At 38.6% G+C, this 27,895-nt stretch overlaps 1 protein-coding gene across 6 annotated transcripts in view; it reads right to left on the minus strand.

The window, feature by feature from the left end:
* Positions 1 to 5,622: 5,622 nt before the first annotated feature.
* GALK2 (galactokinase 2) overlaps positions 5,623 to 27,895 on the minus strand; it is a 49,309-nt gene continuing 27,036 nt past the window's right edge. For all 6 annotated transcript variants that reach the window (XM_086757502.1, XM_086757507.1, XM_086757506.1 and 3 more), the window contains 4 exons: positions 26,888 to 27,040; positions 21,696 to 21,906; positions 12,816 to 13,017; positions 5,623 to 6,088 (listed from right to left, as the gene is read on the minus strand). In XM_086757502.1, coding sequence (XP_086613628.1) covers positions 5,881 to 6,088; positions 12,816 to 13,017; positions 21,696 to 21,906; positions 26,888 to 27,040 — 774 coding nt within the window. In that variant the 3' untranslated portion in view covers positions 5,623 to 5,880. The remainder of the gene's footprint in view (positions 6,089 to 12,815; positions 13,018 to 21,695; positions 21,907 to 26,887; positions 27,041 to 27,895) is intronic.

Consider the following 27,895-nt stretch of genomic DNA (forward strand, 5'->3'; position numbering starts at 1 on the left):
TAACCCAGCCCCTTAGGCTCGCTTGAAAAAGCTTACAAAGTCACTGCCATTTTCTTAGCGATGGGACAGAAGTATGAAATGTGCACCAACATCTCAGGGCCCCTATCTCAGGCGGGCTGTAGCAGCTGATGTGCATTTCTTGGCATAGTTGTCCCCTCACTTTTAGAGGACCTAGCCAGATTTTTCTTGCTGAATGAGCACAGCTAAGACAGGGAGAAAGAAGGCCACCAAGAGCAGGTTGTGTGCAAGAGGCTGCGAGTTTAGTGTAATACTAAGAAATCCTACAAATCATTAAAAAACCACTTTATTGTGTTTTACCAAAAATCAGCTTTGTAAAGGCAAAACCTTGAAATCTCATAATCAAGAAAGTGAAATATTTTATGAATTTCAGACAAGACAATAAATTTTGGAGTTTTTCAGCAACAATAGCAAGAGGCCTGTAGGTCCATCTCTTGAAGCAGCTTACACCAGCTGTCCTATTCCCTCTAGAGGAAGTATTGAAAATCATTTGCAGTGCCCCACTCTCCCCATTGGCCATCATCAGGTTATAGATCTTCAGAAACAAAAGCTGCCCAGGCCTCCTCTCACTCTGTGAAATGGTCTTCTGAAAAGAAATTAAAAAAAAAAAAAAATCAAGGCTTTTGAAAGCTCCTCATCTGTTCTGCTGGTAGGGTTGGATTTGCTGTAGAAAGAGCTGCTTGCGAATTTAACTGATATATTCTTAGGGTCGAGGCCTGACCATAACTAACTTTAAAAACAGCATGATAGGTAACCTTTTTTAACTTGATCTTTAACTCTTTGTCCCCAAATCTTTCCAATCATAGTATTTGGCTCTGATTAAGTTTATGATTCAACTGCTAAGCTTTAACTTAATCTGACAGAAGTCCCGTAAATCCTTGCGAGACTCTTTTGGTTCTGATTTTAGCTCCTGTGTTCTGTTAGACTTTTAAATTCAGGTATGAAAGTTAGAACTTTATGTTTTTAACATAAAATTAGGTTCAGACCTTCATTAAAAAAAAAAATATTATTCATCCAGCTGCTATTGCTGCTTAAAAGTGGCCAACTGAATTCTTCCTGAAGGATGAGGTGGTCTTGTCTTAATTCTTCTCTAGATAGAAGCCTGGACAGGAAGGAGACAGTTACAAGAAAAGATGTTCACTGGGTGAAAGCCAGTAGAAAACTCTTCAGCATTTCATCCGAACGGTTTAATTCTGTTGATAATTGATCAATAGAAACTCAACTAAAAAATCCCACTCAAAGTCAGAACAGCTTAGCCAATAAAAATAAATATATCTATTGTCACATGAGGGACAGATAAGAAACCAGAAAATGTAGAACAACATGGATAAACCCCTCCCTTATATGAAATTTGGCAAAAAAATAAGGCCTTTAATAATAAACTTCAACAACTGCTGTAAGAGTTTCATACAAACCTGCTTCAGTGTCCCTTGAAAAATTAATTTGGATTAAAAAAAAAAACAACCCCACACATCTGGCTTGATCATTGGCTAGTAGAACGTTTTTATTCCCACCCCAAATCACACACAGCTTGGCTGGAAAGAAGACAGCTGCTTGGGCACTAGCGTGCTTCAGTTTGAAGTACATCTAATCTTTATTGAGTTATTTGAGCCTCCTGTGCCAAGTGCAGAAAGGCATGCTTTGTGGGGAGAGGATTTTTTTTTCCTTTTAATATTAATGTGTAATTTTGGCCAACAAAGTAATGCTTAAGAGACAATAGCAATTTTCAAAGTGCGTTAGGCTTAAAATCCAATAAATATACCAAATGCTTTTGTATAAATCCTCATCCTGTTTGCTGCTTCTGCAGGAACCACTGGTGTTGGAAATCAATCTCAAATGTTTTACCGGTCAATTAATTCTGAAAGCTCCTTAGTGTCTTCTCTTCTGATTAGCTTCCACGTATTTTTTTTTCTTACTCCTCTGCAGATTTTCCATTATGATGAATTTGGCATGAGTGCCTTAATTACATGTGAGATTTTGGGCACGTCAGTTTTACGTGCAAACTCTCACTACGTGTTATCCTACAGAGTGAACTGTTTGGTATGGGTATGGGCTGGGGTAAATCCAGGTTCTACTGAACTCAGTGACCAAATCTGCAAAGACTTTAGGGGCTCCAGAAAATATTCATCTACAGGTTTTACTAGTAAAACAATTGTAGCTGACATGAGGAAAAAAAATTCTGCCCAGAAAACAAGAGTTCCCGATATATCAACTACCGCTGGGTCCTGCTCACAGGTTTCATGATGTTAAGCCTTACCAGTCTAGTTTTCATGCTATTGTTTCTTTGCAGTGTAAGTCCTTTTATAAAGTTAATTTTTCTTGATGAAGCGTGTAATGCCGAGAATCAGAAAGCACTGCTTCAGTCCTGCCCATAAGGGCTATGATTTGCAAAGTATCTTTGTTTAGAACAAGATAGCTCTTGTGAATGTTGTTCTGGGTGTATCTTTGTTTAACTGTATCTGATTGGGATTCAGCACACAAATAAACTTTGGAGTTAGCTGAAAATACAAATCTTTCACTTGACTGAAACTGTAGCACAGCAGTTGCTCCAGCAGATCAAGATGTTATTAAAGAGACACATGGACTCAGAGAGGAATTTCAGAAGGATTATACTAAGTACACAGCAGTTACTAAAATAAAAATTGGCATCCAGATTGTATTAACCAGAAACCAGTATTCCCAAAGATGTTACATAAGTAATCGCTATACATTGCCATATGTACGTGTCTGCGTGTGTGTGTGTGCTGTGTCCAGGAGAGCAAATGTCAAATACACAGTCATGATCCCCTCCCATCAAGTGAATGGTAAAATTACTCTCATTCTATTTCGGAGCACGAGCGTGTTCCTATATACGAGATACGCAGTCAGCAAATGCGGTGGTGAAGATGTACATGTCAACGGGATTAAGCTAATGCAGAGTATTAATGTGGCACCAGGCAATGTTGCTGCACTTAGATGTCTAACGGCGTCGCCATTCCAAATCCTTTTTGGAAAGGTTTAGAACCCATTTACTGCACAGTAAGATTAAACTGATGACTGAATGAATTACAGTCAGCCAGTACAACAAGATAAAATCACACTGCACTGATCATCAGAGCTCGTGCTAACAGGAGGCACCACCTCTGTATGTATTCTGACACTTGTTAGTTTTCCAAATACATGTATCTGTATGTGTCGGGGTGTGTACATATACCAATTAGCATTACTTCAGCTGCAGAGAGTCAGAAAAAACTATTAAAAATATAGATCTGGAGAGACTTGCTTAGGAAACATGCTTAAGAGTTGCTGCTTTATACACAGAACTTTTCATCCAAACCCAAATCTTCTTGCTTTGTTGTTGAAAATACTATTAGTATCCTCACTGCTTACCTTGCACGTTGTTGGTATACCACTCTCATGCTCTAACTATCAGGGTTTTTTACCATTATGTAGAAAAATGTCTTCAAAGGTTTAGAAAGCAAACAAAAAAACCCTGAACACAAATTCATTTGATTTTTTCTTTGTTTAAAAAGAAACATTTACTTCCTATTAGTCAGTAAATAAAACTGCCTGAGTGCCATTTTTATGTGTATAGCTCGAATCCATAGGTCTTTCAGTGAAAGTTATGTCCCAATTTATTTGCAGATTTCAGCAAAAGTATGGGAAAGATATTGAAGCAATAAAAAAGGAAAGAAATTAATCGGAAGTTTAGAATGTTCTGGTTTATTATTTTGTACTGCACCAGTTTTCTATTTTCCTTTTCTTTGTTTATGAGAATATAAATTATAATATTCATTGACTGAAAAATTTTGAAATGTACTGCAGCCCAAAAACTTGCCTGCATGTTTTTGTTAAGATTCCATGACTTTGTGTGTCATACTCAGCTTAAAATAAGAAGGAGGGGGGGAAAAACCCCAACCTAATAGATCTTTATTCTGCTCGTATACTGATTAGTGCTTCCATGAATCCAGCTGAACTAAAGTTCAGTGCAAATATCTTAATGAAAGGATTGGTACGTACTGTGTCGTACTCTGTTTTTATGACAGGATAAGAAACAGTAACTCACTGAATTAAACTGAGGATTTTATTTAATAAGGCAGTTGGTAACAAAGCCATGGTATTATTTTCTTTAAAATCTCTTAAGGTTATCTTGGAGATTCTTGAAGATATTCACCTATGATTCTTTGATTTTTGAAGTCCTGTGTTTACAGGTTTAGTGGAATGTACAGCATATCTGCTGTACGTTACAAATAGGTTACAAGATATTCAATTTCCATAGATAGTAATAGTAAATGTTTTGAGATTAAACCTTTCTGTAATTCTGCCTCTTGTTCTTAACTGCCTCCCTTATCCCTTGCTTTCCCCTTCATCTCTCCCCACTGTGCCCAGCCCCTATCCTTTTCCTCTCTGGAGTACTTGATTTGTTTGGTCTATAGGACTCTCTGTTGCACTTTCCCTGGTTGTCAGAAATCTCCTCCAGTGATATTATTACCATTATACGACCCCTCTGAGGTTCCTGAAAAGATCTGGCAGTTTGCATTGGCTGTTCTTCATCTGCTGTGTTTGAATTTGGCAGACTCCTCACAGAATTAGTAGCCTCTAAGAATTTGCTTTTGGCCTGAATTAGCATGGGTAATGTACAGAGGATCTCTGCTGAGAGATCTCTAATTTGATGCAGACGTTAACTTGTGCTTAGCATCACAAAAATGTGTACAGGGGCAAATTTTGCTCTGTCTTTTATGGCTGCGAGGGTTATGACACTAGCAAAACATATTTTGAGCTTTCATTGTCAATACCAGAAAGTGGAAGTTTGTGTGCTGTGAGAGAGAGGGCACAGGAGCCTAATTTTCCACTTGGAAGCAGGGTTAGGACATCTTAGGGACATCTCGATGTACAGGCACCTTTCTGCAATCCCAATCACTTCTCCTGCTGAGGAGATGGGTTATGAATTGTGGATGCTGAACTTCCAATGCACTGCAGTTCCGACCTTCAGATTGTCAGGAGCGTAAATTGGGAGAAAGATAAGAGTTTGTCAATACTATGTTAATGACACTTAATCTTGGTCATACCTATTTACTTTTGCTTAGTACAGCTGAGTGAATTATCTTCTTAATTATTCCTTATAGATTTTAATTGCTTTTTTAACATGGTCAGTGGATTATATTAACTTGGCTTCATTATTTGTTCATTCACTTGGGGGAGTATGTTGTCATATTGTACAGTTCACAGAGAGCATTTGGTTTTGTTGAATCTTTCATAACAAGTCACCCTTGCACAAGGATACAAAAGAAACATAGCTAGAAGGAAAGTCTTCCTGCTTAACATGACGTATTCCTAATGTTCTACTTGGCCTGCAGGTGCTCCTCCAATATTATAATTAATTACAACAGTAATAATCCTACTTGAGGAAAGTATAAAACTTCTAATGCTTAGCAAGTTCATTCCAGGTTTTCTGAAGGCTTCAGTTTAATCTTCCACTTTTACAGGAGACTCTAAACAAGAGAATATCCAGCACCCGAAGAAAATAAGAAAATTGCAAGGTTCCCACCCTACACTGAAATCGCTCATTGCTCCACCTGGTCTTACTTTTATCTCAGTAAACGGAAAAGAAGAGAAATCCACTGTAACCAAGCATGACCTTTATTTTCATTTCAATTTTCCTTGTCAATAGGTTTTGTAAATCAAAGTTTACACTGAAAGATAATTTTAGGATGAAAAAAAGACTTCATAATCAAAGTTTTTTTAATCGCATCTTCAGAAATGTATTTCGATAACAGCACAGCTCATTACAATAAAAAACAAAAAGGCATTCATTTACTGTGGCATGGGAAGTACTGCCAGTTCTAAATGCCCTACATAGTTTCTTTAAAATTTTTACGTTCTTTAGGCCTCAACAAAAACCAAAGCTCCTCTTCCAGGTTTGGTAGCAAACAGACTGTTATTCTCCAATGCTAACCTTTGGACATCGCTTTCGTAATAAGCTTTTTTTACATTTTTTAGGAAAGTATTCAGCTTGTCAGTAGGCACCATTGACACAGTGCAGCCACCCCATCCAGCTCCAGTCAGACGTGACCCGATGGCCCCAAATTGCCTAAAACAAAATAACAGGAAAAAAAATCATGTAAAATAAACCAAAAAGGGGTAATTTGTCATATATAAAGTTCCTATATGAAAAGTAATGAATGCTTTACCCAAAACACATCCATGTCATCTGATTTTTCCAAAGTTCACTTGTTTGTATGAGACATTACAGCAACTTGCAGTTACCATTTTGGACAAAAAAAAAAAACCCCACTGATGCTTTAAACTGCAATATAGCCATTTCTGTCAGTTCCAAAAGTCACCCTCTTTTAGAATGCTTTAGCATCAGCTGTTTTAAGGATCACAGCACAGCTGAGAGGAAGAAAGCAGGAGAAGAAAGGAATTGTGTTAGCAACATTCATAAGACATCAGAAGTGAAAACAGAAATACATGACAAAAATAACAAAAGAGGGTTCATAAACTAATCGCACAGGATGTAGGCATGCAAGCCATTTTCTAATGTGGCAAAGACAAATAGCTCTATTCTTCCAGGACAGATCTAAAACACGCTGAAGATTCGCAGGCTTCTCCAGGACTGCTGAGCGTGCCAGTCAAGAAAAGGAGAGTTCAGAAACTCTTAAAAAGTCATAGAGAGTCACTGCACTCAAACAGCTGTTTATGCTGAACGGTCAGAGTTCGGTATCTCTCTTCAGAGCAACTTCATGAACTTAACAGATTTACAGCAGTAGAGGTAAAGTAAGAATTTAGTCCCAAAAGAAAAAAATGCTCTTAATAAGGAGGGTGAATAGAAAGAACAATGACAAATAAAAGACATCCAAAATATAAACCATTCCCAGCCTCAAGATGCACAGCACATCCCATGCCATTACTCTGAAAGATTCAGATGCCATCTCATTAGAATTTAGTAGAATTATTTTCATTAGTTTGCTTACCTGTGTTCCTGAACTTTACTTAGATTTAGAAAAAGTAGGAAAATATCATGTGATAAATTTCTTCAGGGCTTTTCTGACCTAGTCAGAACAGGATGATTTAGAAAACTCATTTGAAATCTTATTCTCATGAGAGATCTAATCTGATTTGCAAACAAATACTTTTGATATGTTTCCAATACCCATGCACAGAGAGATTTACCAGCCCTAGAATGTGTGTGAGGGAGAGATGCCATCATGTGAGTAGCATATTGGAAAATGACAGCTCGTTCTGAGTAGGCTGTGGTAATTTTTCATATGTGCATTTTATGTTAAATGAATCTGGTATACTGCTGGGTTAGTAGAGGTTTAGGCCATATTTCTAGCAAGTACTTACATATGTGTTTGATTCTAAACATGCTTATACATCTTCTTGAACAGAAACACTGTTCTCAGTGTGTCTGTGTGGTGCCTGACTCAATTTTATGTTCATTCTTTATTTCCTGTTGGTGTTTTATTTTACTTATTATTCCTGTAAGCCACTCATTCTCTGATGCAATTTTTGTCGTTTCTGGTCCATGGAGCAACCTCCTGAAATGAGCAGGATCCAGTCCGGTCTCAATTGCAATCAATAGGGAAATTCCCATCGACTTCATAAGACCCAATCCACTTTTCAAGGTCTGCTAAATCAACTGTCGGTACTCATTTGGTCTGTTACCTCAGTCAGAACTTCGTATTTCAGATGGTGTCTGGCTTTTATTTTGGTAGGCAACTGAAATCCCTTCAGAATTGTTCTGAACCTTTTATTGATTTCATAATTCTCTGTGGTCATGCTCATGCCTCATTTTTACTGAGTCATTTTAAAATACTTAGTTGAAATAAAGCATAACATAGACAGAAAATATGCCTGTTTCAGAGCTGAAGTCACTGTGTTTCGAAATACTGTGGGTAACAGTTTAAAATGTGGTGATGTGATTAAACGCTTTGGGCTTAATGCTGAGGAACTTGCCATTTTGATGGGCAGAGCTGTAACACCTGAAAATTAGATACCTGATATTACAAGAATTCAGAAGTGAGCACCCAATTCTGCATCTCGATGCGGTGCGTGGGAGGTAGCTAGATCAAACACAAGAAAGTTAACTTTGGAATAGGTCTGCAACTGTCTTTTTTGAGTCCTTAATCAGTTCAGTCCTAAGCTAGACTGCTCTGGTAAAGCAGGATTCATAGCCAAACACTCTCTTCTTGTGCACTGGTACCTAAATCATGCATTTATGAAGAGGAGTATGAGTAGATGATAATCTTTTGTGGATGCAGCGCTCACCCACACAGTGGGCAACATGGATTTAACGCGGGAAAGTACCCTGTGTGCTACCTGGGCTGTGCTGCGGCCGTGAGGACAACTAACAGAGGCAGAGACGGAGACATAAGAAAGAGAATGTATTGGCAGATCAGTGTTGGGGGCACTCGGCTCCCACTGCTGGGTTCTGGGCCTTGCGTCTTGAAGAGTTGATATATTTGGTTCCAGTATTCACTGCATAAGAAAAGAATTATCTTATGAGGAAGGAAGTGTGTGTAAATGGGAGTAAAAACACCAGTACTGCAGCAAGGGAAATAATAAAAACAGAAGTCCCCCAGATTGGTATGTGGAAGGGATGGATAGGTAAGAAATAGCAGCACCTCACTTTAAAAATAATTGTGCTGCAAGAGGTGAAAAAATCAGAGCAATATTGTTAATTCCAAATACTTGAAATTATGAACCAGCTATTCAGAAAGCATGGAGTTAACACGATAAGATACAGATACAAGATATATATTCAATATATAAATGAGGGAGTGAGTATTATTCTGTTTTGTAGCTTAGTGCACGTTCGAATAGCATCTTCAAGCCTTTCTGACTCTGAAAGAGCTGCAAACTTCTTTTTGTAGGGTGTTCTGTTTGTTTTGTTGAATTTTCAAACGATGCCATGACTCCAGGCTTTGCAGCTTTAAGAAAATCATCAGTGATAAGAGTCTTGATAAAATGCAGAGCTGCCTTGGCCACCATAATGCACTTGGATGTAATGCAAAAACTGTAACTTTTAAAAGTGATCAGAGAGGATTCAGCTATCTTCAATTGTAAGAGGCATGGGTGGTAACACAAGAATTATCAGGATTTATACCACCAAAAGATGGAGAATAAGGGAATGAAAGTAAGTTAATTGCAACAAACTCAAGGATTCTGAGAGATTTTCAAAAGTACCTAATGAATTCAGGAGCTCAGATCCCATTTTTTGTTCCTTAATTGTTTAGTAAATCTTGTCTGTTACTCACTTTAAAAGACTAACAGGTAAAACAGCTGCTAACAGCATGAGATAGAGAAAGTACAACTCTTCTTTCTTTGCAAAAAGTAAAAAACCAACTGACCAACTAGTGGTTACAGTTTTCAGCACTACAAACCACAGCAAGTATGGATCCCTTTTCTTCTTGGCAGAGGTTGTACAGTAAAACCTAAAGATCTAGGCAAAACAGAAAACATCTGGATATGCAGATTATTCTTCACAGTTTAAACCTTGTAAGGAGAGAGCGGCAGTAGACTCGGGCAATTCTGTGGAATGTATTTTTGGAAAGGCTTTTTAAAGTTACAGGGCAGCTGTATATCATTGTAAGTAAAGAATGTAATTTATGCAGTTCCTGGCCATTTCTATAATCACATCAGCCAAGTTTTCCTAGAGTGACTAGTGATTTTATGTCTCTTAGTTTTTTAATGTACAACTTGAGAAAAGTTAAGACTTTTTTTTTCCAATAGTTTCCAAAAATTAGATGTTGGCTTAAGCTGCATTCATCTAGAATAGCTATATACTTTTTGAAAGCTAATCACAGAATCTGAAAAACGTTAAAGAATATCAAACTTCTAATGAAGAAAGATACATTTCTTAGGAAATACTCTTGATGGGACAAAAGAATGAACAAATAATTATTTCTGTGCAATGATTGTAATAATCCCCCCCCAGATTAAATAATTTTAGTATAGCAATTAGAAATCATTTCACATGACTGACACTCCACTGTGGTGCTTAGCTGTGCTCATCATACTAGCCGTGGGCTCTTCTGCTGGTAAGTCAGAAATCTGATGTAATATGGGCACACACATCACTCTTTTCCTTCACTATTTATATTTTGGTCCCTGGAACTGAAATGCTCTGATTAATTTTAATCTAATTTAGTAAAATACTAACTGCGTACTCCTCCTTTCCAAAGGGGTTCTGTGGCTGTGTCTGTGCTACCGCCTGCAAGTCGCTGTCACGATACCCAAGCTAGCTGAGAGAGCAGCAGCCGGCTAGCTGGGAAAGCACAGAGCTCAGCACAAATGAGAAACAGAGAATTTCCATCCCCGTGCTGAGCTTCATGCTGCAATAGAAGGTTGCTAGCATCCATGCTAGCTTCTTTACGTGTAGCCCAGGTAACTCCAAGCTGTCATGCAGATCTTACCAGTTTATACCTACTTGTTTTCCCCTTGAAACAGGACAGTTTTCCCCCAGCATTTCTGAGAACAGGCCCTATCAGTGTGATTCACGCTGGACACCCTGAGTGAAGACACAGTGGCTCATCACTTTTGCAAAGTTCAGTCATCAGATGCTATTGACAGGGGCATCATCACCAGGTTACTGCACTAAAAAATCATGCAGATGTTAAGTTTTAAGGCTTTTCCTCTGTCAGTGGTGTCACAGAACAGGCAGTGCTGATACCTCGCACTGGATCAAGACTTCATAGCCTGAGATTTTTGATAATTCAGTAAAGCCCAGTTTTTGTCTTCAGCTGACTCTGGAGATGGTTCTCCCCTCTCACACACAGATCAGCAGTTCCCTTTGAGTAGCTGGGATAACCACAGCGGAACTGCCGTGCCGACTGACTGTCTTAGCTCATTCTATTACGTGATCATTACGTGATACAATAAACTGAACTGTGAGTTACGTACTGGATTGGCTCCCAAGAGAAGGAACAAAATTGTACTGCTAAATTATTATCAGACTGCCCTATGGCTATCACAGCTTCTCTGTGTTTTATCTCAAAACAGCATGTGTATCCCATATGCAAAATAATCTGTGAATGTCTGAAAGTCTTCTACTCAGTTTTTAAGTTTGTAGTTTTCTGGCTCAGAGGCCATTCCATCCTGTCTGCAAAAGAAACCAGACTAAACTAAATAATCATCTCTATCATACTCTATCAATTTAGTAACCTGGTAAATGTATTACAACTAACAAAATCCGCATGAACGCATATGGCAAATTGCATGTTTGTAAAATTCATATTTTCATTATAAGCCAGACTAATTTCTTAGTTTAAAAAAAAAACCAAAAAACAACAACAACAAAACCCAGTTGCTTGTACAGAGATATTTTTGGAACTTTCATTTTTAGAGGGTAAGGTATTCAACTTTTTAGCTTCATATTGAAAGTTTCTGTTTTCTTCCAAAAGATAGCAGAGAGAGGATGGAATACTTTTATATTGCTCCTAAAGGACAGTGAAACAACATTTCCCGATCTCAGGCCTGCAAACACTTAACAGCACCCTACATTTCCCTTCTGGCAGCACAGTAATGCTTTGGCTTAGGGCAGAGTTTCCCAAACTATGCACACTCTTCTCCAAGGAGAAGCAGGAACCTTAACAGATGAGCAGAAGTATGAAGGTGGCATCATCAGGAGCCATGATGAAGTGAATGAGGGAAGCAGCTGGGACAAGGTGGCTGGGGCACAGGCAGGGATGGAGCAGCGGTGGAAAAGCTCGGGTGAGCAGCTGTTTATTCCCCCAAGGCACTGTTAAAGTAATCACCAACCACTTAACTCTTCTTCTATGGGGACTGAATTTAGATCAATGTTAGCATAAGATGTCTGTCCCATGATTAAAGGTAGCAGAAAAATGGAAATTAAGAGGGACTGAACTGTGTATAACCTGGTCCTGTGGTATGGATGAAACACTACGTAGAATGGGGGTACTAAGTACTCGTTTCTACTTTCTGTATTAACACGTGGTTATACCCGATCTCATCACCCACTGTAGCAGAGTTGGGAAAATAACAGCCTGCTACACGCAACAACCTGTGAATTCTAGCTCATTTCATGGCATTTCTTGAACTCGGTGTATTCTGGCTAGAGGATATTAAACAGGGGAGGCATAGAGGGAGAAGAGAAGGGACAAAATGGCACTCAGGGAATCTGTTTTGGAGTTGAGAGGGCTTGGGTTCTTCTTCAGCCAAATGGAGTTAGGGAACCCAGCTAAAACAATGAGGCTGGGGCAGAGATGAAGACTGAATAATGTGGGGAAAGCTCAGACACACAATGCAGAGATCAGAAGCAGAGCGTTAGCCGTTGTAACAGTTAGAACACTCATCTCTTAAATGGTGAAATGCTGTCCAACCTATCCGATACCCTAGACAACATATTTTTGAATTGGAAAAAATGCAATAGCATTTCACAATATACCATTATGATTTCAAGGCAACCTAAGAACATACAACATCTTGGTTATGCCATGGAATTCCCATGGCGGCAGTTCTGAAATGGTTAAGAAGTACACAAAAAATAACAGAGTTCAAATAGAATGATGTCTTAAGAAAACCAGTTATGACTTCTTCTACAACTAAAAAAAAGAATAGCCAACAGTCTAACGTAACACTTGTGATGATGAGTCAGTCCAAAAGCAAAGTCTGTAATAAAGCCATAAACTGCAGCTTTCATGTGAAAGTATTACACAGATGTCAGTAGGGAAACAATTGACCATGTAATGTCCCTGCAGGAGATTAATTTTGTAATAAGAGACAAGAATACTTTCATTTTAAAATTGCAATAGCCAATGATGTCGTATTTTTTCTTCCTTGTGGTCAAAACTTACAGGCAGATGTCTACCAGCCGATCCAGTTCAGGACAGCTGCATTCATACATTTCCCTGCAGCTGATATGGCTCTGGTTCATTAATTCTCCCAGCAACTGGATTGCATTGGCAGGTGCTTCGCTGCAGATCTTCCTAAATTCCAGCACTCTGGCAGCTTCACTATACACATGCTTTGCACGCTGGTATAACTTAAAGGTGGAAACTAAACAAAATGAAAATAGTAAGTACTACAGTTATCCATTAGTAGTCACTACAAAAGGAACATACAAAAACATTTTAAAAAATGTATTTTTTTAGTAATTCACATTTTATATTAGAACTCTCTAGGATAAAGTCTTCTGCAAAGCTCACCTACATCTTCTTTAAAAGCCCTAATAAAACAGTATTTAGAGATCATCAAAACACAACGTACACTTTTTGTCCATGTTGATAACCTCTTGCACATGCTCTGGTTCTTAGCTGTCTTCCTGAACAGACTCAGTCTCTCCTTTTACTTTGCACAGGCAAGCCACAAGTGCAAGAGTTAGCAGCAACATGCATTAGGGCATTAATGTAAAGCTTTCAGGTTTTCAAATACCAGCAAAACTGAGTCATGAGCGCATCAGAAAGGCACCCAGTGCCCTGCAGGCAGCCATCGGCCAGCACCTGCTGCCCCAGAGCATTGTGTGTGACAGCTCCAGGCCAGATCTGCGTGGATGGACCTTTTCTTGAAAAAAACGACCACCAAACCCCAAAAAAACACCAACCTCTTTTATTTTTTTTTTCTAAACAGAGATTAACAAAAATGCTATTTTTCATATTTCCTGGTGCATAGCTAAAGAATCCCTCTCAAATATTTTTATAATGATGCAGGCTCACCCTGACTGTAAATAACACGCGATTAAAGGTACAGTGAAGAGCACAGGTGCTTTCAGTTTGGTTGTCAGGGTTTATTTTTGGTGCGTGTTACCAGCCAGAGTGTCAGCGCTGCCTGTGTGGATGTGAAGAGATAGCAAGGCAAGTAGTGCAAAGATTTTGGCTAAAGGTTTTCTATTGTGTCATGAAAAAGCAGTTCCTCTGGGAAGGGCGGGCAGGGGGTGCCCAAACATGCTTGGCCATCAGGGTAGAGACCTCCACCAAGCCTGAACAGTGGGGCATAAAAAGGAAGGGGGTGGCTGTGGTTAACGGCTCCTCAAGCTACTCCTATTTACCAGAGGGTTTGGTTTGCAACTAATATCCAAGAATCAATCTGCCTTTCCCAAGTTCATGTTCTAGTTTGTTGTTTTTCTCTCCCAATATAGTTCTGTTTGCTTGAATACCATGGCTGCTACTGAGGAAGTGTTGTTCACCAGAAGCATGCGTAACATACATTAATTTATTATTAAATTAATTTACTTGAGCTGTGTGGGTGGTAAATACTAGATAAGTGGACTTTATTCTCTTTGTAGAGCACCTACTGCAGTATGTTTCCTTATTTCATCACAACTCAAGCACACTCTTGTTAAGATCACCTCAGAACATCTCTCATTTTTTCTACATGTGAATTCTCCTTTAGGGAAAGGTCTCTTTCTTCATTTCAGCTTCTGGTCTCTCTTGATTTCTAAAATGGCTGATGAAACGCTCAAATAAGGCAAAAGGAGAAGAGAGACAAGCCCTGTATTCAAAACAGAACTTGCTATCTGACCCAGACACATGGAGCTCCCACTTGGCTGTTCTGTGGAGACAGCCAAGTTCTGGAACCACTTCTGATGATTTCAGCAATCTACATTTCTACATGTGTAGAAATCTTCCTTGAAAGACTGGAAAGAAAATTGTGTCCAGCATGAAGTCTCTCATATCTATACTTCAGACTGCAACCCCTTACATACTAAAATGGGATCAGCACCTGTATTGTCCCTTTTTATTTCTCCAGAGTTGTGTAAATTACAACTGTAAATGCAGTACTGAGAGAGACACAAGTAACCTAAAATGATAGAGAAACATTAAACATAGAAATGTTCTGCTTCTGGTGACATTCATTTTGTAATTCAATACAGCCTGCTACTGAGAAACCCTGTGTTGCTCTCTTTTGAACAGGCCTTCTGAATGCATTTCAAAGTAGGACAGAAATCAGAAAATTGAGTGCCCCAAGAAACATCATCTTGAGAGTATCACACAGGAAGAGCAGACTTTGGCTTCCCATTTAGAGGTGTGTTTTACCCCACCAGATTTTGTTGCTGCTGGAGTCAGTGCCACTGTAGTTTGCAGAGCAGTGCCCCAGTATTTCTGAATGTTGAAGAAAGGCAACTTGGCCTATTTTTAAGGATGGTTTCTCTTTAAATATTCTTTTCTTACAAGCCATTGTTTTACAGCAAGGAGATTTCTAAATGTGCATTCGTTTAGGGAATATCTAAAGTTGCGTGAGAGATTGCCATAGCTCACACTCTCTTGTAAATCACCATTGAACAGTAGTAACCCAGAGAATGAACTGAAAACATGTCTGGTTTCAATTGTACGGCAACAGACTTGCCAAAGGCTGCGATTGATTCGGAGACCACCCTTTGGTAGAGCAATGTTCTACTGGCCAGATTACCTTAAAAATCTCTGGGGTTGTGTTGTGCTGGTCGTGTTATGAATTGGCAACCAGAAGGGGCGTTTGGGCTACTGGCTGCCAGCCAGAAGATCCGAGCTGTGTCCCTGACAGCATTCGCTCCCAGGAGAGTCGCTCTGTGTAGGGGAAAATTTGCCACCTTGACGCTGCCTCTCGATGCGAAAGCAATCCTTTCGAGTGGGTCTCAAGTGAGAAAGAGCAGCTGTATGTTATTTTCGGACTCCTTTGTGGACACATATCAAATTAGTGTCAGTTAAAGGCTGCTATCATTACGGTAGCTATTGGCTGGTTATGGGCACCATTTTACTTCAGAAAATTACGTTTCTATTGAAAATTTTTTTAAATAGTTTGCTTTTCCTCTCTGGCGGTGTACTGTTCATGCAAAATTATCTTCAGGACAGCAAACATCTCTATACTCTGTAAGTCCTATTCTAAAATAATGAAATGATTCACATATTTTCGGCTTTCAACACCAAATGCCTCTGGTAATAGAGAAACCCTCTTGTATCTCTTCTGTTTGAACGAGTAGTCCAACTGACCATCTCTATATAATAAAAAATAGCAGAGCACACATATTTCCAAAAATTACATCTATATTGGAATCTCCTTGTTACATCACAGCCTGTATATTAGTTCTACCTAAATAAAATCTGAATTAACAGGACATGCCAAAGAGCTATGGAGGCTGTGATTTTTAGAAGAGTGCAGGAACTGATCAGAATCCCCGTGCTTCATGCGGCCACATTTTTTACAACTAAAAAGGCCTGATTTCCTAAGCCATACTCTGTCACGGTTAAAAGAAACAAAACCAAACTGAGCACGACCGATTAGTTTATACCTGAGCTAAGGCTGGAGCGCTCTGAAAGAAGAAAAACTGAGGCCCTCAGAGTAAACCTTCCAGTGTTGCACAGGACTGGGTTATATGGTCTCACCCTCTGTGGTACTCAAAGGAGAGCAAAAAAGCAGGGTTTAGGGAACTAATGCCAGATTCTTAAAAGCATTTGGATCTTTAAATCTATTACTGTGTATGGAAATTAAGTACTTAATCTGACTGAAAATGTAAATATACTTTCCTAATCCAGTAAATTATAAAGGCCTGGTCTCTCCCACTTAAATTTATTCCCAAATTAGGGGTACAAGTATCCTCATCTCCCTCTTCTGTTAGTGAAAAGGGCAGCTTAGGGAACTGTTCATCCCACCTGAGACCTGGATTGCCCTGCGGTACCCATTTCTCTGCTGACTAGAGAACAACCTAAAACCTCTGGTGCAGTGAAACTAGCTGGCTGCCACGCTGACGTAAGAGCAATCGTCTAGGATGTGTCTACAGTAAAGTTTCCTCCATAAGGGGATCTCTGCAATATCCAGTTCAGGTGCTCTGCTTGTTTAGAATGACATAGTGCCATTTGGACTGATGGAGATTTGTACTGGCTGAGGATCTACTGTCAGCCCAGAATCATGCTCTCAAAAACTGTTCTTTGAAAATCACTACACGTTTCTTCTCTGCCACATCCTGCGTAGCTCAGGAAAGAACTGTTTGATTTTTAGACCTAGACACACTTGCACAATCAGGATCTCAGGGTCTCTTTTGCCCCTTTCTGAAAAGACAGTATGGAGCTTGTTATTTATTTGTATGGTATCAGCTGCACAGAGAAGTTTCTTGTGGACTGAAGTGAGGGTGAGCGATACCTTTTCTGGATTGAAACAGATATAGATCGGAAGAAATTAAAGTAAACGTGAAAAGTCAAAATGAGACCAAAGAAAACTTTAAGGAGGACAAGGACTCCTACACCTGGGACTGCTCTTAGTGATATTTTGTCACCAAGTTTTTAACACATTTCACTTGTATTCAGCCTGCTACTGGAGCAGCTAATCCACCTGTCAGGTCATAGCCCCACTAACTGTGTTTCTGAAGTTTCAAACAGGACCCAGTGAATCTTCTAAAGGAATCTCCTCCTCTCTTAACCGCTTTGTAGTACCAGTCCATATCTATTTTTCAGAGAATGTCAGCAACTCTTGCTGACCCTTTGTGGATTCGCTGCACCCCAGCTTTGCTCCTCTGTGGAGGATTTCTGTAATGTAGTCTTAAATGAGGTATTTTTAAACCCATTTTTCCTTTTTATATATATGTAATGTCATCCATGACCAGGTAGATTTAATTCACTTACAAACCACCAAATGCCCTTGAAATAAATGGTGACGTTTTCCAGTGCACTAATAGCTCCCACTGCAGCAAGAACCTTCTGAGTTGTTCAGACACAGCAGACTAACACTAATCAAAGTTTGTCCAAAATCCATATAAAATCTCTTAAAAACAAACAAAAACCCTGGGCTATCACCCAAACAACTGGACTAAAATCTAACAGAGAAGTTTCCTGTGTGTTTTCAACTGTATGGTCCTATTGTTAATTTTAGCTTTACAGAAGTTGTGCAAACCTGTCCACTCCATTTACAGGGATATTTTTTCCTTTGTAATTAAACGTTGTGGCTTCGCAGCAACTCATATTATTTGTTACAATTTCAACTTCAGCAGATTCCTTTCTTTAGAGGCTTCTTGTACAATTCTACCTGACCTTTAGCTAAAGACCAACCTCTTCAGGCTATATATTTTTTTTTCTGGTTGCTTTGACAGCTTCTTAAGGTATGTTTCACCGTAGATTAATGAGCTACACATGGCTGATGGGACTGTTAGAAATTTACAACAGGAAAAACTCACCAATGCAAAATCATGTAGGGGACAGTTTCTACCACCATTACTCACGTGGAATAGTACCCTTCTCTGTTAGGCATCCTGCTGATTGAACATGAAGAGGGTGAAGTTTTCTGGCTCATAATATATATAAGAAAATGCTGCCAGATGGCTCTAATTTGAGCCAGATTGTGAACCCCCTACTCGAAGTGGGGAACAGTTACTCTACTGGGACTGCTCAAGTAACTGTTTACAATCTGGCTTTCTGAAAATAAACCAGGGGACGTGTTATTGCTGGCTTCAGTGACCCATTTAGCAGACACCTGCTTCAAGATTACTATAACTTCTGCTTTAAAGTGATTTTTCCTCCAGAGGAATGCTTGCTTTAACAAGGCTTTTGCAACTAATGTAGACCATTCAGTGCCCGTGCCTAACCTGTGGCACACCAAGAAGATCTGCATCCTCCGGGACCTCTACAGGATCTGCTCGGAGCGGCCACCTCTCTGGGGCTCATCCCAAGTAAACCATGTTTTTGTGGAAGGGGATGGCACATTCCCAAATTTCTCCATCATGTGGAACAGGCTGAGACTAGAATAGGCACCTTGGACCCTCAAGCTGGGAAGTGCTCTTGGGTCTACCAGTTTGGAGGTCACCTCTGTTCAGGTAAGACAAGAGCGCTCTACCAATGCACAGGACAAAGCTTTATGTATCCCAGAGCAGCCTGAGAGAACATCTGAGAGTGCGCCTTCACATATGCCTGTCCATGCAAATAAAGCTGAAACTGCTCTTGCACTGAGGTCACCATTAATACAAATTACTTGGCAGTGGGAATGAAAGGCTACTCAAGCACCACTCATTGAAGCTACAGCACAGATTTAGAATTCTCTTTCCAGGGGACAAACGGGAGGGCAGTTAAACAGCCAAATCCACACAGCAAATGGATCCCTGTTCCTCCCATGGAGATTTCACTCCCGGGGTTAAATGTCAACATTAAATTACAATTTTATACATAAAAAGGAAAAATGGGTTTAAAAATACCTCATTTAAGAAGGAAAAAAAAAACATTTCATGGTTAAAGGAATACACTGTTTTATAGGAGAATATCCTTTTGTGGTGAAGCTTACAAATACTTAATGTCCCACAGTCACCACACACTAAACGTTCTGTGAGCATTCAAGTCCAAGCCAAAATTATGGCACAGTGCACCTTAGAAAGTAATAAATATTATTTTTTTTTTAGAGATGATCAGAAGCCACAAGTGCAATCCATGTGTAAACATTTGCAAGGGGTATTTAAACTCAGGATTTTAAGTTGGCCAAGGAACAACTGCAAGAAGTTTAGAGAGGCTTTATGCACCATCCGTACTCCTCCAAACCTGGGGAACAAGTGGGCTGTACAGCAGGGAACTGCAGAAATCCTGGAGTGCCTGCCTATAAAAGGTATGCCAAGTTGCCGTGTTCTCCCAGACCTTTGGCTTGGAACTTGCCCAAAGCCTGTCCATACCATTTTTCTTCAGGATGTGCAGTTTTCAGCTGGTCACCCTTATACTCTTTCAGATCCTTAAATATGAGATACAACACTAGCAAAAAACATTATTTGTAACTATCAATGGGCTTTGAATAATACAAAAAAATTAAAACTACTGACAACTTATGTTCAGCCACAGAGAAAACTCAGAGTCCAGTAAATTATCTAAATAGTAATTCTCATGCAAATGATTTACCCTTAACATTGTAGTATTTCATCAGAAAAGTTGATAAAATGCATACAAAGGAAGAAAGATACACTAAATGTTATGGTTCTTTCTTCATGTTAAACAAAGAAGTTCAACAGCATTCTGAAACTCTCTGCAGAGATTACTTATTTGTCGGTATGTTTTCTCTCACATGAAGAAGCCAGGCACTGTCATTAAAATATAGTGGGAAAGTAGAGGGGAAATAAGAAAAATATTTTTGTCAGACAGCCTCTGGTTTTCCAAAGCCAACATAAAATGTAATTTGTTTAGTGTGTAACAAAAACAAACAGTGGATTTAGATTCCTTCTTTCTGTGTCTGTCTTATTTCTTCTTTGCATATAGTTTTACAGAAATCTGGTATTTAATTTTATATTGTACATGCAAAGAGGCTTTCAGCATAACCCATTTTAATTGGCCTTATCAAATGAAATCATGGTCATGCAAGTTTAAGAGATTCAGTTCGGCAAACATCTGCAAATGCTATTCAGAGCCACAGTATAAAATTTCCTTTGAGTTTCTTCTATAGTTTTTACATTTAAATTTTGTATCCAGACTTTGGCTTTTGAAAAAAAAAAATCAAAATAACTTGTATAAACAGTTCAGTTCTACAGAACTGTAGAATTTTGTTTTATAAACCAGGTGTAAGGAGTATAAACATCTCTAAGTTAATAGTCTCATATTGCTTCATGAAGGGGAGAGTAAGGGGACAGCATAGAAGATTTACAACCTTGTAGTTTCCCATGAAAATGTTGTGGAGTGCAGGTACATGGTTCAGTATATTCCTCATGTACATACAGCACAGAGCTATCGTAACTCTTTCTACGGAGATAAAGAGCTGGATGAAGGTATCCTGTTCCATGCTGGTGCCCTCTGGCACTGCAATCAGACAATAAGACAGTTTCATACTCTAATACCACTGGGGTACAAAACAGGTTATAGATTCAGGACAGACTATTTAAATATAAGCATCAGTATACATAGATATGTTACTGGTTTATAAACATCAAATATGTATGTCCCTGAAAGCAGTCCTGTGAAGGACTGGCACGGGTACAGTTCACCTACAAAACAGCAGAAGTACTAAGGCCACAGAATGGAACCAAGGAAGTAAGGATTATCTTAAGTTCTTAAAGAAAGATTCTGATCTCAACTGGAAACCTGTTACGAATGCAAATTAATTATTTCATAAAAGCTCTATTATTCAGTATTATGAGCAACCCTACTATACGCATCCAGGATCCATTCTGTGTGTGCCAATGCTCATAATTACACGGTATAATCATAAGCAGTAATACATGGGAAATACTTCAAAGAGCAAATTGTTCACCAACATTTTCCTGAAAGAAAAAAGAATACTGATAGTGACAGAAACTTTTTTCTTAGGAGAGACCTAGAAGACTGGCTGCCCAGTGCATGTTTTATGAAGTGATCGTGTATTTATCAGCTCAAAACCAGAAACACAAGCTCCATCTATGCTGGTCTCTAACACTAGTTAAGGGAGAGCAAACAGGATTCATTTTAATGACGCTGTAACCATCCAAAGTGTGTGGTTTTGTTAGAGCTATTGCCTAAAAAGGAAGCCTAGTTTAGACCTTTCCCTAGAACAAAACCTGTGTTGTTTAGAGATGACTTTCAAGGGGCACAGGCTAATCTAGAATAGCAACTGATCTGCCACTTCTACCATTTTAGAAACAGTTCAATCAAAATCGAAGTTTTGCTCTACTTTAAGTTAAAAGTTAGAATGAAAATCATATCAATTCTCTGATTTGCCACTCAAGATTCTGGGGAAGTATTCTGGCAAGACTTCCACTTGTACTACTTATTAATACATCAACTTTTTATATAATACAAACATTGTACACTAAACCCCACCATTTCGTATATACTTACCATCTTGCATGTTTTGACTAAGGATCTGAGAACGGAGCTCCTCCGGGCTAATTCCCAGGCATTTACAAATTTCCTCTGTGCTGTAAGGCTCAGGATGTAATACCTCCTCGACAATGGTCAGCATTTCCTCTAGGCTAACTCCTAGCTTGGTTTGCACATCATAGAGTCTCAATGTTTTTTTCCAGTCCAAGCCTTTTGACTTTGAGAGAAGCTAAAATTAAAAAAAAATAAAACAGAAAATATTGTGCCTTCCTGTTTAAAATTGTCAATAAGCACCTTTAAGACCCATTTGTTCTTTTTATTTCTTAACTGGGAACCATCAGAAGCTACTTTCTATCAGTACACAGCAGATATTAATTCTATTTATTTATAAAAGGTCTGTGAATGCCAGATATTCTTCCCCTAAATCAGATATTGTCTGTGAAAGCCCTACTGGCATTATTGTGTGATATCAAATCAGTGATTTATCCTTTTCCATGGATGTTGTTACTTCAAGCACTTATTAACCTTTTACAGCCCCATTCAGACAATTGCTTATACAAATGCTATGATATTGTAACACTGAAAGTCCCTAAGAAGTGTGTTTCTGTACTGTTAGAATTCGCTCTAACTTTTAAAACTGTTTGACCTTTCCAATAGGCTCCTAGATTTTTCTGATGAACATGTGAGGTTGTCATTAAAACCCTTCTCATAATAGCCTTAAAATATGAAAGTAGGCATAAGATTTGTGCAGGAGAATTAACGATAACTTTCTCAATTTCTAGAGTTTAAAGTAAATGTTAAGTATGTTCTTTTAACATCCAATTTAAAGGAAGTTTTGAGCCTTACAGGAAGTTTACTATCTGTCAGTCAGAATCTGCTTCATTCCTACACGATTGCTGTGATGCTAATTAGTTATAAATATATCTGGTTTTCCCACTCCAGACAATGACGTCACGCTTTGTGTATCTCTGCCGTGGTTTAGCAATTGACAGCAGTTACTGCAACACACCAGAATCCTAAAGGAAATATGTCAGAGGCTTTTCTCTCGAAGGTTTCTGCAGGTGTTGATGCTCTCATGTGCCTAATGCAAATGGTTGAGTAAAGCAGCTTTCCTTGTGAGGTAGAAGATTTTGTATGTTATTAATTACAGAAGAATATTGAGTGGTCACTGTGGGATCCCACTCACACACCACCTTTGATTTTGACGGATTACTACGGAGTAAGACACAGATTAGCAGGTAGATGCCAATGGTGTTTTACTGTATTCATAAGTATATGACATACTTCCAATTCTGCACCATTTAAGTTGAGATTAAAGGTTCCAAGTGTGCCAGGTCAGGCTGTATGTCTGCAGAGAGTTTAAACCAGTGCAGCAAGACCAGGGAATGGAATCCTTTTCCTATTCAAATCAGTGTTAGAACCTCTCATCAACAGGGACAAGATTTCACCCTGCGTGTTTTGTTACTCTTTTCAATAAACAATGGTTTTGAGTGAGATTGGTTTGAAATAATCTTAGCAAAGCCATTTAACTTCTTGGGTTAAAAAAATAATGGGATTTACATACATGTCTGAAAAGTATTTGCTTTGCTTTGTGCAAAGTCACAGCATGAAATTTAAGCAGAAGATCTGCTGCCCAACTATCTGCTATAGACTCTCACTCTCCTGCTCCCCTCCAACTGTGCTTTTGCAGGGGCTTTTCCAGTTTTGCTTCATTACAGCATATAAAAATTAACTACTTTTGGTGCCATCTAGTGACTTGCTAAGATTTATGTGAGGCTTACTAGAGCAGAACAAACAAAACCCAATCAAAATTCTAATCATATGACTCTGCCGCCATCTAAAACACAGTTTTGTATGTTCAGCAGTAGGGAAAGAAGCAGCACTGTCTAGTGGCTAATGCAGAAATCGGGGTGAGAAAACTTTCTTGTAAAAGACTGATTAAGTCCCTTCTGGCCTGCTTTTCAAAGGCTCTGAGTACCTAGAACTCCACAGCCTTTATATAAGTGTGGTTTTGCTTACTTATCGATAAATTAGAATAACAATTATTGCTTCCTTTGTTTTACTTCAATACTCAGTATCTCTTATGCTGGTGCATGTTTGTGATGTCCCTAAGTCTGCTAAAGAAATGAAAATTTTTTCCTTATACTTTAATCCTAACGTTCAGCATCCTCTAGACTTTATTACCAGAAGTTAAAACAGAATTAAGAATTTCCAAAAAATAATCTTCTACAAGGCAACAAAAATTTTTCTACTTCCTTCTTTAATAAATAATCCCCTGTAGAAATATGTGATGTGTATTGTTACATCTGTTCCCATTTCTGTACTTCAAGGGAGACGCTGGATTTTAGATGAGCTAACTACGCTGGGGTTTTACAGGTCAAATGTTCCAAATGGAAACTGACCCCGTCAGGCCAGCGGGCAGGGCTTTTTTGGAAAGGTCCATGCTGCTTATAGCAAAGTTTCAATTCTAACAGCACTGTAAAAAATGTTAAGAGCAAACAGAAATGGTTCTTGAAAACAGTCTAGCTGCAGCAGCTCAGTTTGTAATGGACACAGAACAGAAATGGGAAAAAATCCCATTTATTTAATGTGCAAAAGTAATCCTAATACTGATCCCACAGTTGGATATTTTCTCAATGATCTCTGACTAGATGGATTAAAGATGTGGACATCATCCAGCTGGCTCTTAACTGCCAGGATGTAGCATCTGTAGGCTTTATTGTCCTTTATTGTTCAACACAGGCACACTGGAGAACTGTAAGTAACTGACATTTACTTAGTAAATGATGGGACAAACATAAAGAAAAGAAAGTCTGACTAGCAGTAAGTATAGGAATACTTAGCCCTTATACAGCAACATCACTTTCTTACACTTTACATTTCTATAATGTCATCTGAGCATCTTTCAACATTTAACAAACATTAGTTGATTAACTATATGGCATTCCAGTTGCAGACATTCTTGGCACTACTCTATAGCTGACAGCGAAGTGAACCACACACAGTGAAGCAGGTGAGATCAGCACCTACTGTGCAAGTTTTCTGAAGTATGAAGTACAAGTTAATTTCCTTTGGAATTGTGAGTGTTCTGCAGAATATAAGTGTCTTTAAACATACTGTTTAATCAAGTACAGCAAAGCATTCAGAGGCTACAACAAGAATAGAGAAAGAAAAAAAAAGAAAAAAAGCAAGCAAGCGAGTGACTGTCCCAGAAGGGAAGAAAGGAAAAGGAACAGAACCTGAGAAGGGTAATTTTGTGATCAAGAGCTCACTTGCTGTAGGACAGACTGACATCAAAATGTTCTACACTAATGCCAGCAGGGATATGTTGTGTTGGCATCTTTACTTACATGGAGCTTTCTGCAAATAGTATGAAATTCTAAAACGACCTAAAGCAGAAAGAGGGGAGAAAAAAGCCTATCCCACTACCAATGAGAATTTCTTTTGAAGCCTTATGGTGAGGCCCAGCATGTTATTTCATAGTGCCATTAGCTTAATGGTGCTTAAAAGACTTCCCTGCTTCCACTTACATACCTGCCCTCCTTCACCCCACTGTGACCTGTTCCTAAAGACAGTCTTTTCCTGGCTCAATGTATTTTTATAGTGTGTGCAACTTTCCATCTGGGTAGCATATGTTTAAAAATAGACAGGTGTATGTTGTTAGTCTCCTTAAAATCAAGCATCTGCTAAAGGCACCTTTTTAGAGATTGCATCATAGCTAACAGGAATGTAAAAAAAAAAAAAATCATCTTTCCTTACCACCTTTTCAGTTTACTGCACAGGACCAATAATTTAAAGCAATTTAGAAAACTGTGATTCAATTCACGAAATCTGGTATATAGAACAATACTTCAAAAGGTCTTACAACTTAATGCACTCATAGCAGTTTGCCTTTTAGAGCAGACCATCTGTGAAGGCTCTCTGTTTCTTATGTAAGAAAATTCCACAAGAAGCTCTTCCTAAAATACATACTCAGTGAATTAACTATCCTGAATTAGAGGTTTATCTGTTTATCAGAACCAACACACAGACAGGTCCTTATCTTGATTTTCTTAACGGTGTAAGAATCCTTCTGTTAACTTCAGTTACAATAGCTTTAACTATGCTCATTGGTGCTGTTATTTTTACCAGATCTTATATACACCTAAAATGCAGCTGCGTTCTTTATACCTGAGTATAAAGCCCATTTTAAAAGCAATCTGAAGTTTAGCTTCCCTCCTTGAAAAATAGCTCAACACAGTATTTTACATTACACTGCCAGTATCTGATCTTGATCATCTCTTTAACACTTTTTTTTTTTTTTTTTGCATTAACTATGGTAACTTTTCTTAGTATTATGATACCAGCAGATGCTCAAAGTACTTTTGAGTATTCCTCGGATTCTGGCCAAATGTTTTGTGGCAAGGAGTTCCACACTGCAGCTTTTAGAACTTTCACCTAGACTTCATGACCCAGATGTTGTTCTTTACAGAGGGCACTATATGTTTGGTATAACTGCAGTGAATCTTTATGCTTACTCCTCACTTGGTCTCATCCTATAACAAACTCAAATCAAACCCTACATCTACATATTCCTAAATGTATGGTCTACAAGATCCAGAATTAAAGAGGAACTTAGATTTTTCATGTTCAAATTCCATACATTTTAGAGATAATTGCAAACCATAAACCGGCTGCACAACCTAAGTGTTGGGTTTTGATTCAAGCCTGTTTTTAAACTTTATACTGACATACATGCTGCTATTCAGCATTTCCAATATTATTTCCAGGCCTCCAACTAGAAGCTTTGATGTCCTCTAAATCCTAGAAAATACACATCTATTGCCATATATACATAGAAACATGTGACCACAGTGGTTGCTTTCCATTATTTGTCATTATTCAGCTTTAATTAGAAACAGTCTATCTTATTAACTGAGAATATTTTTTTTTGCTGAAAAATAGACTTATTTCCTCCATTGAAACATAATACAAAATAAATTGAATAGAACTAAATCACATAATCTTCTATATAAGGGCACAGTCCTTGCACTTCCATTAAACTCAGCAGGAGTTCTCTTTCTGCAGAGATGGAGGTGTCTGGTTCTGGAAAGAAAATGCTACTTAAAGTAGCACCTAGCCAGGTGTTAAAGACAGGATTGGTCAGAAGTGGAAAAAAGCACATATTTAGATGAAGGTTTCATTAGAGTTTGACATAAGCCATGCGTTACCTTTGTAGCCAGGCGACACTCCATTACCCTAATATTGTAATGAGAAGTTGCTGCTTTATTCATTTCAACACAACTGTTAGCAATAACAAACGCGGCTCCACTTGGAAGTCTCACATCAGTTGCCCTCAGAGGACTGAACTCTATCAACTTGGCCTAGTGAAAGAAAAATGAATGGTTAGTTTTAATTTACTACTAGCTAACAGTGCACTTAGTTCTATAAATCAAATGCAAATTTGCATGTTTTTTCTCTTGAAAATCCAGGGACAGCTAAGGAAAGAAAACTGACATGAAACAGCAAGAATAGAGGTTTAACCTCATTGGCCAAGTTACACATACACTTCAAACCTTTCCCTTGTAGCTGGATTTTAAAATGTTTCCATTAAGTCTTTGGGTTTTTTCAGGATTTCACAGAACCCCACCCAACCTATTTTTCTTGCCTGTTTAAGACAACAGATTTTCTTTGATCTACAGAAAAGTACCAGGCCTGCTAATGTGCGTGCCACTAGAAACAAGGGGCTTCACATTCCCTTCCCCTTCACCAGTGTCCATCTCCCCCTTAGTTTTCTGATTTTCCACTAAATCAAGATTAGTTCACTGAGGTACAGAACAGTACCAAAATGTTAAAACTCATTTGAGACAGTGATCATGTTACATATGGACAATCAAACAGAGAAATGAAATAAAACTATATATTAAATTGTAGTTACTGTCTCCTTCCTTCTGACATAAGAGACTGCCTTGCCTCACAGATGCCTTACACAGGCTGCGTAAGATGTTCCCAACGATTGGTGACCTTTTCATGGAATAAGCTAGGCATCCATTAATTAAATAATTCAGGATGTAATGTAATCAAGAGATTAAATTAACATCTGGTTTTTCATTGGGATAAGCTGTAAATCATGTGCCCTGCTTTGGCGGCTTAGAATAGACTGTAACTCTGCAAGCAGGGACGTCTTACTGGTTTTGGCATTGTTCACCCCCAGAGAGTTCCTTGAGCAGCTAGAGTGC

The sequence above is a fragment of the Chlamydotis macqueenii genome, chromosome 12 (genome assembly GCF_036417535.1).
Source record: "Chlamydotis macqueenii isolate bChlMac1 chromosome 12, bChlMac1.mat, whole genome shotgun sequence".
In the NCBI taxonomy this organism is placed as follows: Eukaryota; Metazoa; Chordata; class Aves; order Otidiformes; family Otididae; genus Chlamydotis; species Chlamydotis macqueenii.